This window comes from Urtica dioica, chromosome 11 (assembly GCF_054948205.1).
Source record: "Urtica dioica subsp. dioica isolate 48M chromosome 11, U.dioica_male_clone48M_v1_H2, whole genome shotgun sequence".
Taxonomy (NCBI): Eukaryota; Viridiplantae; Streptophyta; class Magnoliopsida; order Rosales; family Urticaceae; genus Urtica; species Urtica dioica.
Window position 1 is genome coordinate 13,955,529 of NC_142766.1, and position 13,970 is coordinate 13,969,498.

General features: G+C 37.1%; 1 protein-coding gene and 2 long non-coding RNA genes across 3 annotated transcripts; all 3 read left to right on the forward strand.

The window, feature by feature from the left end:
• Nucleotides 1-3,755: 3,755 nt before the first annotated feature.
• Nucleotides 3,756-5,669, forward strand: LOC149381448 (uncharacterized). The gene is made up of 4 exons (XR_016293858.1): nt 3,756-3,900; nt 4,616-4,684; nt 5,344-5,542; nt 5,622-5,669. It is a non-coding gene; the product is annotated as an uncharacterized LOC149381448 (long non-coding RNA).
• A 711-nt stretch (nt 5,670-6,380) lies between these two features.
• Nucleotides 6,381-7,796, forward strand: LOC149381449 (uncharacterized). The gene has a single exon (XM_089601356.1). The coding sequence runs from the start codon at nt 6,381-6,383 to the stop codon at nt 7,794-7,796; it is 1,416 nt and encodes a 471-aa protein (XP_089457482.1).
• Nucleotides 7,797-11,090: 3,294 nt separating this feature from the next.
• Nucleotides 11,091-12,897, forward strand: LOC149381450 (uncharacterized). Its single transcript, XR_016293857.1, has 3 exons — nt 11,091-11,241; nt 11,957-12,025; nt 12,685-12,897. It is a non-coding gene; the product is annotated as an uncharacterized LOC149381450 (long non-coding RNA).
• The last annotated feature ends 1,073 nt before the right edge of the window (nt 12,898-13,970 follow it).

The window sequence follows — 13,970 nt, forward strand, 5'->3', positions numbered from 1 at the left end:
ACTCCAGCAAGTTTGCGGGAAACAGGATAACGCGCGGGATTTCAAACCTTGATTTTCGATAATGACAAATTTATCTATGTTTTTAGTTAGGTGATAAGAAAAATCTCATATGTTATTAATTGGAATGACACAATATTTTATAAACCCAACAACTGATAGAATTAGGGACAAATATTTCTTCAACGGCAAAGTCGTCTGTCATAGATGTCGTTGTAACATCAACCACAATATGCAGCCACGAATAAATAAAATCACGCATGAAATATATATGTCAATTCATGATTATTTAACAATCTTCGACGATATAGTATCGTCGACGATGTTCAATTGTTCATCCAATTATATTTTTTTGGCGACGCTGTTACCAAAGATAGATAAAGAACCCAAATTAGTGGAGCTGATATTTAACGCATTTATTCGCTACTGTTTGTGACGATACTACCCCAACATTGATTGATGTTTTCTTCAATCCCATCTCTCTCTCTCTCTCTCTCTCTCTCTATATATATATATATATATATATATATATATATATATATATATATATATTTCTTGTATGTATATGCATTAAGTGACCTACATGTTAAGACTTAGTCCGCGACCACATTACTTAATATATACAAGTGACATAAAAAGCGCATGCAAATAAAGATAGATATTTATTCCAATTTAGTAATATAATGGTAAATGTAACAATAATAATTAAAAGTTTAATGTGTGTGGTAGCCCACCCTTTCAACGGCTATATATTTTGAAGGTTCTCTAAGAGACGCCTTTACACTAATTTTTACGGTCTAGAATACGTGCAAGCTTGATGTATTTTGTTCTAACATTTGATGATAAATAAATTATCTTATAATTTGACGGCTCATATCATATTAGAGAACACTCAATAGTTCGAAAATATTTCATAAAATGTCTATGCGTAAAATAATTTACTACGTGTACTTACAGTATTAACATAAAATGTCTATGCGGAAAATAATTTACTACGTGTATTTATAGTATTAATGTTCTGTGTAAATATCTTTAATGTTAGTTAGAGTTATCTAATATTAAATATGGGACCAGTTTGTTAGTTTAATATTATCAGATATACTTAGGTCTTTTTTATTTTATATATAATTATATATCATTAGATATATTATTTTGTTCTATGTTATTGGGGGTCCCTTGTGCGGGAGGCTCTTTTGGCCTGAGTTATTAATCACAGGTTATTTCTTAAAAAAAAAAGCACCTAGTTAGTTCTATGACGGTTAACTCCTCATAGTGTCGTACTTACTTTACTTATAGTTCTAAAATTGGGAATTAATTTTTATATATCATATAATACTTTTAAGAATATATTAGAATTTAGAAAGTTACTCCTTAATTGATAATTATTTTTAGAAACACATTTCTACGAGCACTATATAGTTAAATTAAACCAGTTCTTATCAAAATGAGACAATTAAACAATAACTCACCTTTTTATAAAATAGTCAAAGTTTTATTTTATTAAGAAAATAATCCATCGGGCCAAAGTAAATTAAATTAACTGTTTTAGATAATTTAATTAACTTCGACCTAGTGAGCTACTTTTCTTAATAAGACGAAACTTTGGCTAGAATCTTAAAAAAAAACTAGGAGATTGACTAGCTACAACAAATTTTTCTATCAAAATAATACTAAATATCATATAGATAAATAAATGATGCTAAACCTTTTAATTTTAAACATGGAAAACCTTTAACTTGAAATCTAAATTACCTTAACTTGAAAACTAATATTATTATACTAATTTTATAAATATGTTATAATAAAATTGAGCTAAATAAATTAATTTAATAAAACAACACACAAAAATCAAACATTACATAATGAAAATCATATACGACCTTAATCTCGATAAAAATGTAATGTTCGAAATCATATAAAAATAAATAATCTCAAATGTAACGGATTTATTTTGGGATACTAAGTACACCGACTAACCCTAATTTAACCTTTTTTTTTCTATTTGATGCCACACACTCATCACTATGTAGTAGTTTGTTTACCTACAATATAGATGTAACATTTTCGTTGAAATTAGCTAATGTTCGCCAAAAGTAACATAAAACTCACATAATAATACAAACTGCATGAACTAATAATACTCGTGCATTTTGTGGCTAAAGCCCAAAAACTCGCAGCTATTACACTTCGCGACTAAAACTTTGTCGCTATTATAGATAACCGCGACTATAACATTGACAAATCGTAGATATATCATGTCACACTTTTTCAGTTGGTGACTCCTTAGCTGTGACTAGTCGTGTATATATTATGATGGCAACGAATTATAGCTCCAAAAAGTCGCAGCTATGTTTCGTTTTAATTAGTTTATATGTATTATATTATCAATATAACTCGGTGACTGTAGAATGTCAACTTCGACGTTTGAAGTGTGAAATACGTCCACGAGATTCTTGATGGTCCTATATTCCTAGACATCGCGCAGGTCTTTCGTTGTGATGGTGATGATGAAGCTGATTATCACGAGAAATTATAGACCGAACAAAAGGTGCAAAATACTGAAATGGGAAACAAAAATTCAAACCTATCTCCGTAAACATGACATCATCTAACCCCTAGAGTTATAGGCATTGCTTCCTCATACCATGTTATCCGGTATTCTAGCCGACCCTCCTCCATGGCTCACTCCCTTATTTCATTGATGAGTAAGGTACCATCTCAATTTGTACATGTAGAATATCAAATAAGAATGTAAAAAAAATAATAATACTAACTGATCAAATTGATCAGGTTTATAAAGTAAAATAAGAGCATTTTACAAGAATTTGCCTATGCCTCTTTACGGTGGAATTTATCCATTTACCACATTGTTTACGTAGAGTATCTGCCAATTTTAAAGCTCCAATCGCATCTATAACTTCTTTTTAAGTATTGTCTGCAAAATCAACACAAATATATTATCAAATCAACGATGCTTCGTAAAAAAAAAAGTTAATAAAATTTCATTTGCAAGAATTTACGATGTTGAAGCAGTGTCCTGCGAAAAAACATTGTACCATGTATGCTAATTCGTGTTGTCTTCTTCTAGCTGTTGGACTTCCTCAAAAATTTGTCTACACAATCAAAAAAATAAGATTTATTAGTATCTTTAAGAAAATATAAAACGTCACTTTAAAAACTCATATTGTATCTCATGCGGATATAAACGTTTGGACCACCGCCTTTCACTTTTCTGGGTCATAAGAGTTGTATGGCGAGTTGAGTTCGGCAACATCATGATTGCAATCTTATAAATCATTAAAGTGCTCGACTAAATTTGTCTTCACTTGTTGTAGACACTTTACTGCATCTCGAAAGATCTCCGATTCAAGATCATGTTTTGACTCACGAATTCTGATCACTTGTCATCCCGAATCACAAAATGAGCTTAATGTCATATTTTTCGTGCATGGTACTTGTGAGAGCCAAACTTTTTGTTAAATCATATGTAAATAAATTACGGTTAATCTTTTTGGACAAGAAATGTCATGTTGAGATAGGGAAGGACCAATTTGAAAGTTTTGAGTACTTTTGAGTTATAAGGCAAAGGAAAAGAGAGAATACAAAATCTTGAGAGAATATGGATCAAATTGCAACCAATTAGAGTTTGTTGGTGTGGAAATTAGAAGAGTCAAAAGAAATAAGGGACTCTTCAATAAATTTCCCGTCCTTATCTCTTCCAAACCGCCTAAGCAAGCCTTATCTCTTCCACTTCCCTTCATTCATTCTGATCACTGTGGAAATAGAAAAAAAAACGCAGAAGGGTGAAGCTTGAGAGAAAAAGAGGGAGAGAGCGAGAGAAAGAGAGAGAGCGAGTGATTGGAGTTTGTTCTTCACGTCGTCGGAGTTCGTTTCCTTCACGAGGTAGGAAAGTCTTGGAAATTTCTTATCTTGAAGTTGTTTTAGAGTGTGAATTAGAGGTTACAGAATATTGGGATTTCGAATTTGTGTTTGATTGTTGGTAAGTTGTTCTTGAACTCGAGAATAAGTTATTATTTCTGGTAATTTTGTTTTTCTTCTCAGCTGCACAGTCTGAGAACATGGACGTACACAGACTGATGTGAACTGAAATGGTTTAAGCTGCTATTTTTCCTAGAAAGTAGACTTTATGAGTTTTCCAGAAAGTTAAAGAACTTGCAGATTGGCTGAGTATAGAATTAGTTATGATTTTCTTAAAGCAGTGATGCAAAGCTGTGAAAAATAGGATTTCGGAAACTGTAAATCCAATTTACAAACTGTTTTTCAGGTAGTAAATCTGGTTCAAATCATGGTTATAATATATCGTTGGAAAGCTACGGAATCTACCTTTGTAATGAAACCGGAATTGTTGGATTTAGATTTGTCTAGCTCAAGTTATGTTACATCTTGTGATGGTTGTTCGAATCAGCGAGTTTGCTGACATTAATTGATTTTGGAAGTGCTGAGTTCGTAAGTTGATCTGAGATCACTTGGTTCAGAAATTAGATTGTGTTAGTTTGTCGTTGCTTAATAATACAAGGAGGCCTAATCATAAGAATTAGTTTTCTTTTTTGAGGCAACTAAGAAGAGTGATTAACTCTTAATCTCCTTATTCTTAAAGGTTGTTCAAGTAAGATCGAGCCACCGTGAAATACTACTGCTTGGCTTATTTCGCAAGTTTGGAATCCGGGTAAGTAGATAATCTTCTACAATACAATTCAACTTCGTATGTTACGACGTGGTATGCGCAGCCACGCCGTAAATTTTGAATGAAATAGTTGTGGGCTATGTTTTGGAATTATTAGACGAGTCATAGTTGCAAGCTTGCTTGTTTTACACTAATTACGTGATTAACGTAACCACGCCGTGAGATAGTAACTGACATTATATGATTGTTACATGAGTAAAGGGGACTGCGGATCCCATTTGTATTGGTTGTTGTGAAGGGACTGCGGATCCCGCTTGTGTCGACTGATATGAAAGGACTGCGGATCCTACCTTTAATGATTGGTGGTGCGCTAAATGAGACAAAGAAACTCTAGTACTTGATACGATATAAATTTTATGGATCATAGGATGAGACTGCGGATCTCATTTATATTGAAGTTATTTTGAAAGAGATTCTAGATGGGCCCTAGGTTATCACAAGAATAGAAACTAAATTAAGGTTACTCGTGCATTGATGTTACAAGTTTATTTATTTTTTTTTCCTTATGAGTAAGGACATATGGGATTTATAGAGTTGAGGTGTCATGGTTGATAATTATTATTGTGTGCATTCATTATTTTGTAGTTTATACAAATTATCTACTTGCTGAGCCATTGCTCATGAGTTTAATTGTATTGTAGGTAAGTGTCTGATGGACAGTTAAGTAAGGCGGTGACTATGTGGAAGTGACGACTGTACATACGGGCCCGACCGATGAGAAACCTTTCTTTTAAAACTATTTCAGACTTGGAAGTATATATATGTATATATATGTAAATATTTCAAACTAGTATGAGACAAAACGAGACGTCTCACACATTCTCGTATTTTGACACTAAGGTACTATATATATATATATGTGTGTGTGTGTGTGTATCGTGTTTAAAAGTTAAATTTTTTTTTTTTTTACGAGTTTTAGTAAATGGTTTTGAGCTGGTAAGTGTCGCGACTCGTCGTAGCGGGTCGTGACAAAATTTTTGGTATCAGAGCTTCGGTTTAGCCGATTTTGTAGACAAAACCCGTATGTACATGAGATCATGACCACAATGTCTCCGCTGTAAGTATCTCTTAGTTATTATGTTTATATATTTATTTGTATACATATCTTTGAGTTTAGTATAAACTCATTTGGGGCATACTTGTGAAGTGATGGGATCAGTTCTTTTAAGTATGTAAGATATGTGGGTGATTATTGTAGGGATTGATTAGCGAAATCTACGTCATGGCAAGAGGTAGACCACCAGGTGGAAATCGTGTGAATCAGGAAATCAACGAGTTGCGCGAAACTGTGGCACGTCAAACTGAAGCATTGAATCGTCTTATTGGGCATATGGTCAGGCAAGGTGTTCCTCTGCCTCCGTTGGGACAAGAACCGGGTGCTCAAAATGATCACGAAGGTCGTGATCTGGACGAAGAAGTATGTCTTTTACCTCCCCTACACCAAGCACCGGAAGCTCCACCACAACCAAATGTTGTTCCACCTCCACAGAGGCAAGAAGCACATGCCGAACCTGTGCAAAATGTACATCCCGTACCTCGACAACAAATGCCTCAAGGACAAGCACAAGTACAAGAGCAAAATGCGCATCAAGCTCAACCTCGAGCTCCAGGCTGCGATATACCACCTGTTCGAAATCAGTATCAACCACAAGTGCATCACGCACATGATGTTCCAATGATGTTGGAACCCATGTTTGAGAAGTTTCGCAAACAACACCCACCTAGCTTTGATGGAAGTACCGATCCACTTGTTGCTGAAGAGTGGATGAGTGAAATGGAGTCGATATTCGAGTTCATGGATCTGAATGATCATGATAAGGTACTATGTGCAGCTCATATGTTGACTAGAGATGCACGATATTGGTGGAAGATAATAAAGTCAACGTTGGATGTACAAGCACTCACTTGGGCACAATTCCAAGAGCTCTTCAATGAGAAATTCTATAGCGACGCAGCCCGTAATAATATGATCAAGGAGTTCTTCAATCTGAGCCAAGGAAGGCTATCCGTGTTGGAGTATGTACGTCAATTTGAGCGACTATCGAGGTTTGCTCCGGACATGATGGCAAGTGACCAGTGTCGAAAACGGAAGTTTATGCAAGGCTTAAAACCAGAGGTGGCAAAGTATGTGGACACTGGAAGAGAAGCTCCCTCAACTTACCAAGAGGCTGTACAACGAGCTATACGAACAGAGTCATGGGACGTGAAGCCAGAAGAGAAACCAAAAGCTCCGCAGGTTACTCCTAATCAAAGCAACTTTGATAAACTAAGTGGTTATCGCCCGCAAGGATATCGAAGGATTCCGCCAACGGGGAATATTAATAAGCCCTCTTGGAGTAGAGGCCAAGGACAAAGACCCCAGCAATGGGGTAACTACGACGATAACAAAAGGAAGATTGGTGTTGAGAATAGGAGTTTTCAAGCGCCAAATACCCGGTCAGGAAACTCATCAAATCAGAAATATCGTGCGGAAGCAGCTTTATGCACCAAGTGTAACTATCGTCACTATGGAGAATGTAAGATGGCAACGCTGCAATGCTACAACTGCGGAAGGTTAGGACATGTTGCTAACAACTGCCCAGAACCTAAGAAGGAGTGGAAGAATGAACCTCATAAAAAGACGAATGCCAGGGTTTATAATCTTACGGAAGGTGACGTAGCAGCCGGGACATCAGCTTTGGTTAAAGGTCAGCTTCCTGTCGCTAATACTTCTGCATATGTGTTAATAGACACAGGAGCGACTAACTCATATATCGCTGGGAAATTTGTGAAAAACATTAATAAAGAACCTGAGGTATTAACACAGAGCTTCACAACCATAGGGCCATCTGGTCAAATTTTTGAATCACTCTTTTGGTTCAAAGACGTGCCCGTATATGTTAGTTGTCACACCCTGCTAGTAGACCTTATGGTTCTCGACATGAAGGATTTTGACATAATCCTTGGTATAGATTGGCTTAGCAAATACAATGCTACCATAAATTGTCGTGATAAACGGGTTCTCTTCCAACCTCAGGATGGAGAGAAATTTGAGTTCAAAGGAACTCTTAAAGGGAAACAAATTTCTATGATTTCCGCCATTACAAGCTTTTAAGTTACTAGCTAGTGGATGTGCTGGATACCTAGCTAATGTGGTTGATTCATCCATGGAGAAGAAGTTACAGCCAACTGACATAAATGTGGTTAGAGAATTTCTCACAGTTTTTCCAGAAGATTTATCGGAGTTACCTCCCAATCGAGAAATCGAAGTTGAAATCGAGTTGCTTCCTGGAACAACACCAATATCCAAGACTCCGTACCGAATGGCTCCCGCAGAGCTAAAAGAACTTAAAATCCAATTGCAGGACTTGTTGGAGAAAGGATTTATTCGGCAGAGTCATTCACCGTGGGGAGCCCCTGTACTATTTGTGCGCAAGAGGGATGGGACAATGAGGTTATGCATCGATTATCGCGAGTTAAATAAACTTACGGTAAAGAATAGGTATCCTTTACCTAGAATCGATGACCTTTTCGATCAACTCCACGGAGCAACAACCTTCTCAAAGATCGATTTGCGATCTGGATATCATCAACTCAAGATACGCGAGGAAGATGTACCAAAGTCAGCGTTTCGAACCCGATATGGGCATTATGAGTTTTTGGTGATGCCTTTCGGTCTAACTAATGCCCCTGCGGTATTCATGGATCTGATGAATCGAGTGTTTGAAGATTTCCTCGATAAATTTGTTATTGTATTTATTGATGATATCCTCATTTACTCGAAGTCAAAAAATGAGCATGAAGAACATTTACGACTGGTGTTACACCGATTGGAAGATAAAAAGTTGTATGCAAAATTCAAGAAATGTGAATTTTGGCTAGAGAAAGTGGCTTTTCTTGGACATGTGGTGTCCAAGGATGGCATTGAAGTCGATCCTGCCAAGATTGAAGCGGTGAACTCTTGGAAACAGCCAAAGAATGTCTCTGAAATACGTAGTTTCTTGGGTTTGGCTGGGTATTACAGGCGATTTGTTAAAGGGTTTTCCAAGATAGCTTGGCCATTAACCCAATTAACTCGAAAAAGTTCAAAATTTGAGTGGACAGTGGCATGTGAGCAAAGTTTCCAAGAGTTAAAGCAACGACTCACTACAACCCCAGTGCTTGCAATTCCATCAGGAACTGATGGAATGTCCATTTATTGTGATGCTTCGGGCTTTGGTCTTGGCGCAGTCTTGATGCAACACGGAAAAGTGATTGCTTACGCGTCACGACAATTGAAAGATTACGAGACTAGATACCCTACACACGATTTGGAGTTAGCAGCTGTGATTTTTGCACTTAAATTGTGGAGACATTACCTATATGGTATCCACATTGACATCTACACTGACCACAAAAGTCTCAAATACTTTTTCACTCAAAAGGATTTAAACATGAGACAAGGTCGATGGTTAGAGGTGATAAAAGATTATGACTGTGATATACACTATCATCCTGGAAAGGCAAATAAAGTTGCTGATGCACTGAGCAGAAAATCATATGTGATATTGATGGCTCTCCAAGCTTTTCCGCTTGAATTACAGAATGAAATTCAAAATTTTGGGTTAGGAATTGTAGAGGGAAAGCTAGCTAACCTTACCATTCGACCAATTTTATATGATAGAATTGTGGAAGCTCAAAAATTTGACAATCATTTGGCTCAAGTTTGTCTGGAGGTACAAAAAGGGAAACAGGAGGATTACCAGATAGCAAAGGATGGGGCACTTAAAGTCAAAGGTAGACTTTGCGTTCCTAACAACATCGAGTTGAAAATGGAGATACTTTCAGAAGCACACGAGGCTCCATATTCTGTACACCCAGGAATCACCAAAATGTATCAGGATTTGAAGAAATGTTTTTGGTGGTCTGGAATGAAGCGAGACGTAATCGCTTTTGTCGAAAAATGTTATACTTGCCAACAAGTAAAAGCAGAACATCAGAAACCAGCAGGCCTTCTGCAACCATTGGAAATTCCAGAATGGAAATGGGAACAAGTTGCTATGGATTTCGTATCCGGTTTACCTACAACAACGAAGGGACATGATTCTATCTGGGTAGTAATCGACAGATTGACAAAATCTGCACACTTTCTACCCGTACGGACCACTTACAAGATAGTTAGACTTGCAGAACTTTATGTTCAAGAGGTGGTCAGACTCCATGGCATACCTATTTCAATTGTGCCAGACAGAGATAGTAGATTCACGTCTGCATTTTGGAGGAGTTTACATCAAGCTATGGGCACTAAGTTAAAATTCAGCACCGCTTTCCATCCTCAAACTGATGGTCAAACAGAGCGTACAATTCAAACATTAGAAGATATGCTTAGAGCTTGCGTTCTTGATTTCCAAGGTTCGTGGAGTCAGTATTTGCCATTAATTGAATTTGCTTACAATAACAGCTTCCAAGCAACCATTGGCATGGCTCCGTACGAAGCTTTATATGGCCGAAAATGTCGATCACCAGTACATTGGCATGAAGCTGGAGAAAGGAAATATCTTGGCCCTGAACTGGTTGAAGAAACATCAAATGCAATCATTCAAATTCAGAAAAGAATGAAAACATCTCAAAGTCGTCAAAAGAACTATGCCGATGTACGACGTAGACCTCTGGAGTTTAATATTGGTGACTTTGTGCTTCTCAAGATCGCACCAATGAAAGGAATCATGCGATTTGGGAAAAAGGGAAAGCTGAGCCCCAGATATATTGGGCCCTATGAAATTGTTGACAGGGTTGGAAAGGTTGCTTACCGGTTAGCCTTACCAGCATCTTTGTCTGGGGTGCATGACGTCTTCCATGTCTCTATGTTAAGGAAATATATAGCAGACCCTTCACACGTATTACGAGAAGAAGCAGTGAAGGTTAGCCCACAAGTGACTTATGAAGAGCAACCTGTTCAGATATTAGATAGAAAAGAAAAAGAACTCCGCAACCGAAAAATTTCACTAGTCAAAGTGTTATGGCGAAATCACACTCAAGAGGAGGCTACGTGGGAGCGAGAAGATGATATGAGAAATAAGTATCCTACTCTCTTCTAAGTTTCGAGGACGAAACTTATTTTAAGTATGTAAGATTGTGAGAGCCAAACTTTTTGTTAAATCATATGTAAATAAATTACGGTTAATCTTTTTGGACAAGAAATGTCATGTTGAGATAGGGAAGGACCAATTTGAAAGTTTTGAGTACTTTTGAGTTATAAGGCAAAGGAAAAGAGAGAATACAAAATCTTGAGAGAATATGGATCAAATTGCAACCAATTAGAGTTTGTTGGTGTGGAAATTAGAAGAGTCAAAAGAAATAAGGGACTCTTCAATAAATTTCCCGTCCTTATCTCTTCCAAACCGCCTAAGCAAGCCTTATCTCTTCCACTTCCCTTCATTCATTCTGATCACTGTGGAAATAGAAAAAAAAACGCAGAAGGGTGAAGCTTGAGAGAAAAAGAGGGAGAGAGTGAGAGAAAGAGAGAGAGCGAGTGATTGGAGTTTGTTCTTCACGTCGTCGGAGTTCGTTTCCTTCACGAGGTAGGAAAGTCTTGGAAATTTCTTATCTTGAAGTTGTTTTAGAGTGTGAATTAGAGGTTACAGAATATTGGGATTTCGAATTTGTGTTTGATTGTTGGTAAGTTGTTCTTGAACTCGAGAATAAGTTATTATTTCTGGTAATTTTGTTTTTCTTCTCAGCTGCACAGTCTGAGAACATGGACGTACACAGACTGATGTGAACTGAAATGGTTTAAGCTACTATTTTTCCTAGAAAGTAGACTTTATGAGTTTTCCAGAAAGTTAAAGAACTTGCAGATTGGCTGAGTATAGAATTAGTTATGATTTTCTTAAAGCAGTGATGCAAAGCTGTGAAAAATAGGATTTCGGAAACTGTAAATCCAATTTACAAACTGTTTTTCAGGTAGTAAATCTGATTCAAATCATGGTTATAATATATCGTTGGAAAGCTACGGAATCTACCTTTGTAATGAAACCGGAATTGTTGGATTTAGATTTGTCTAGCTCAAGTTATGTTACATCTTGTGATGGTTGTTCGAATCAGCGAGTTTGCTGACATTAATTGATTTTGGAAGTGCTGAGTTCGTAAGTTGATCTGAGATCACTTGGTTCAGAAATTTGATTGTGTTAGTTTGTCGTTGCTTAATAATACAAGGAGGCCTAATCATAAGAATTAGTTTTCTTTTTTGAGGCAACTAAGAAGAGTGATTAACTCTTAATCTCCTTATTCTTAAAGGTTGTTCAAGTAAGATCGAGCCACCGTGAAATACTACTGCTTGGCTTATTTCGCAAGTTTGGAATCCGGGTAAGTAGATAATCTTCTACAATACAATTCAACTTCGTATGTTACGACGTGGTATGCGCAGCCACGCCGTAAATTTTGAATGAAATAGTTGTGGGCTATGTTTTGGAATTATTAGACGAGTCATAGTTGCAAGCTTGCTTGTTTTACACTAATTACGTGATTAACGTAACCACGCCGTGAGATAGTAACTGACATTATATGATTGTTACATGAGTAAAGGGGACTGCGGATCCCATTTGTATTGGTTGTTGTGAAGGGACTGCGGATCCCGCTTGTGTCGACTGATATGAAAGGACTGCGGATCCTACCTTTAATGATTGGTGGTGCGCTAAATGAGACAAAGAAACTCTAGTACTTGATACGATATAAATTTTATGGATCATAGGATGAGACTGCGGATCTCATTTATATTGAAGTTATTTTGAAAGAGATTCTAGATGGGCCCTAGGTTATCACAAGAATAGAAACTAAATTAAGGTTACTCGTGCATTGATGTTACAAGTTTATTTATTTTTTTTTCCTTATGAGTAAGGACATATGGGATTTATAGAGTTGAGGTGTCATGGTTGATAATTATTATTGTGTGCATTCATTATTTTGTAGTTTATACAAATTATCTACTTGCTGAGCCATTGCTCATGAGTTTAATTGTATTGTAGGTAAGTGTCTGATGGACAGTTAAGTAAGGCGGTGACTATGTGGAAGTGACGACTGTACATACGGGCCCGACCGATGAGAAACCTTTCTTTTAAAACTATTTCAGACTTGGAAGTATATATATGTATATATATGTAAATATTTCAAACTAGTATGAGACAAAACGAGACGTCTCACACATTCTCGTATTTTGACACTAAGGTACTATATATATATATATGTGTGTGTGTGTGTGTATCGTGTTTAAAAGTTAAATTTTTTTTTTTTTTACGAGTTTTAGTAAATGGTTTTGAGCTGGTAAGTGTCGCGACTCGTCGTAGCGGGTCGTGACAAAATTTTTGGTATCAGAGCTTCGGTTTAGCCGATTTTGTAGACAAAACCCGTATGTACATGAGATCATGACCACAATGTCTCCGCTGTAAGTATCTCTTAGTTATTATGTTTATATATTTATTTGTATACATATCTTTGAGTTTAGTATAAACTCATTTGGGGCATACTTGTGAAGTGATGGGATCAGTTCTTTTAAGTATGTAAGATATGTGGGTGATTATTGTAGGGATTGATTAGCGAAATCTACGTCATGGCAAGAGGTAGACCACCAGGTGGAAATCGTGTGAATCAGGAAATCAACGAGTTGCGCGAAACTGTGGCACGTCAAACTGAAGCATTGAATCGTCTTATTGGGCATATGGTCAGGCAAGGTGTTCCTCTGCCTCCGTTGGGACAAGAACCGGGTGCTCAAAATGATCACGAAGGTCGTGATCTGGACGAAGAAGTATGTCTTTTACCTCCCCTACACCAAGCACCGGAAGCTCCACCACAACCAAATGTTGTTCCACCTCCACAGAGGCAAGAAGCACATGCCGAACCTGTGCAAAATGTACATCCCGTACCTCGACAACAAATGCCTCAAGGACAAGCACAAGTACAAGAGCAAAATGCGCATCAAGCTCAACCTCGAGCTCCAGGCTGCGATATACCACCTGTTCGAAATCAGTATCAACCACAAGTGCATCACGCACATGATGTTCCAATGATGTTGGAACCCATGTTTGAGAAGTTTCGCAAACAACACCCACCTAGCTTTGATGGAAGTACCGATCCACTTGTTGCTGAAGAGTGGATGAGTGAAATGGAGTCGATATTCGAGTTCATGGATCTGAATGATCATGATAAGGTACTATGTGCAGCTCATATGTTGACTAGAGATGCACGATATTGGTGGAAGATAATAAAGTCAACGTTGGATGTACAAGCACTCACTTGGGCACAATTCCAAGAGCTC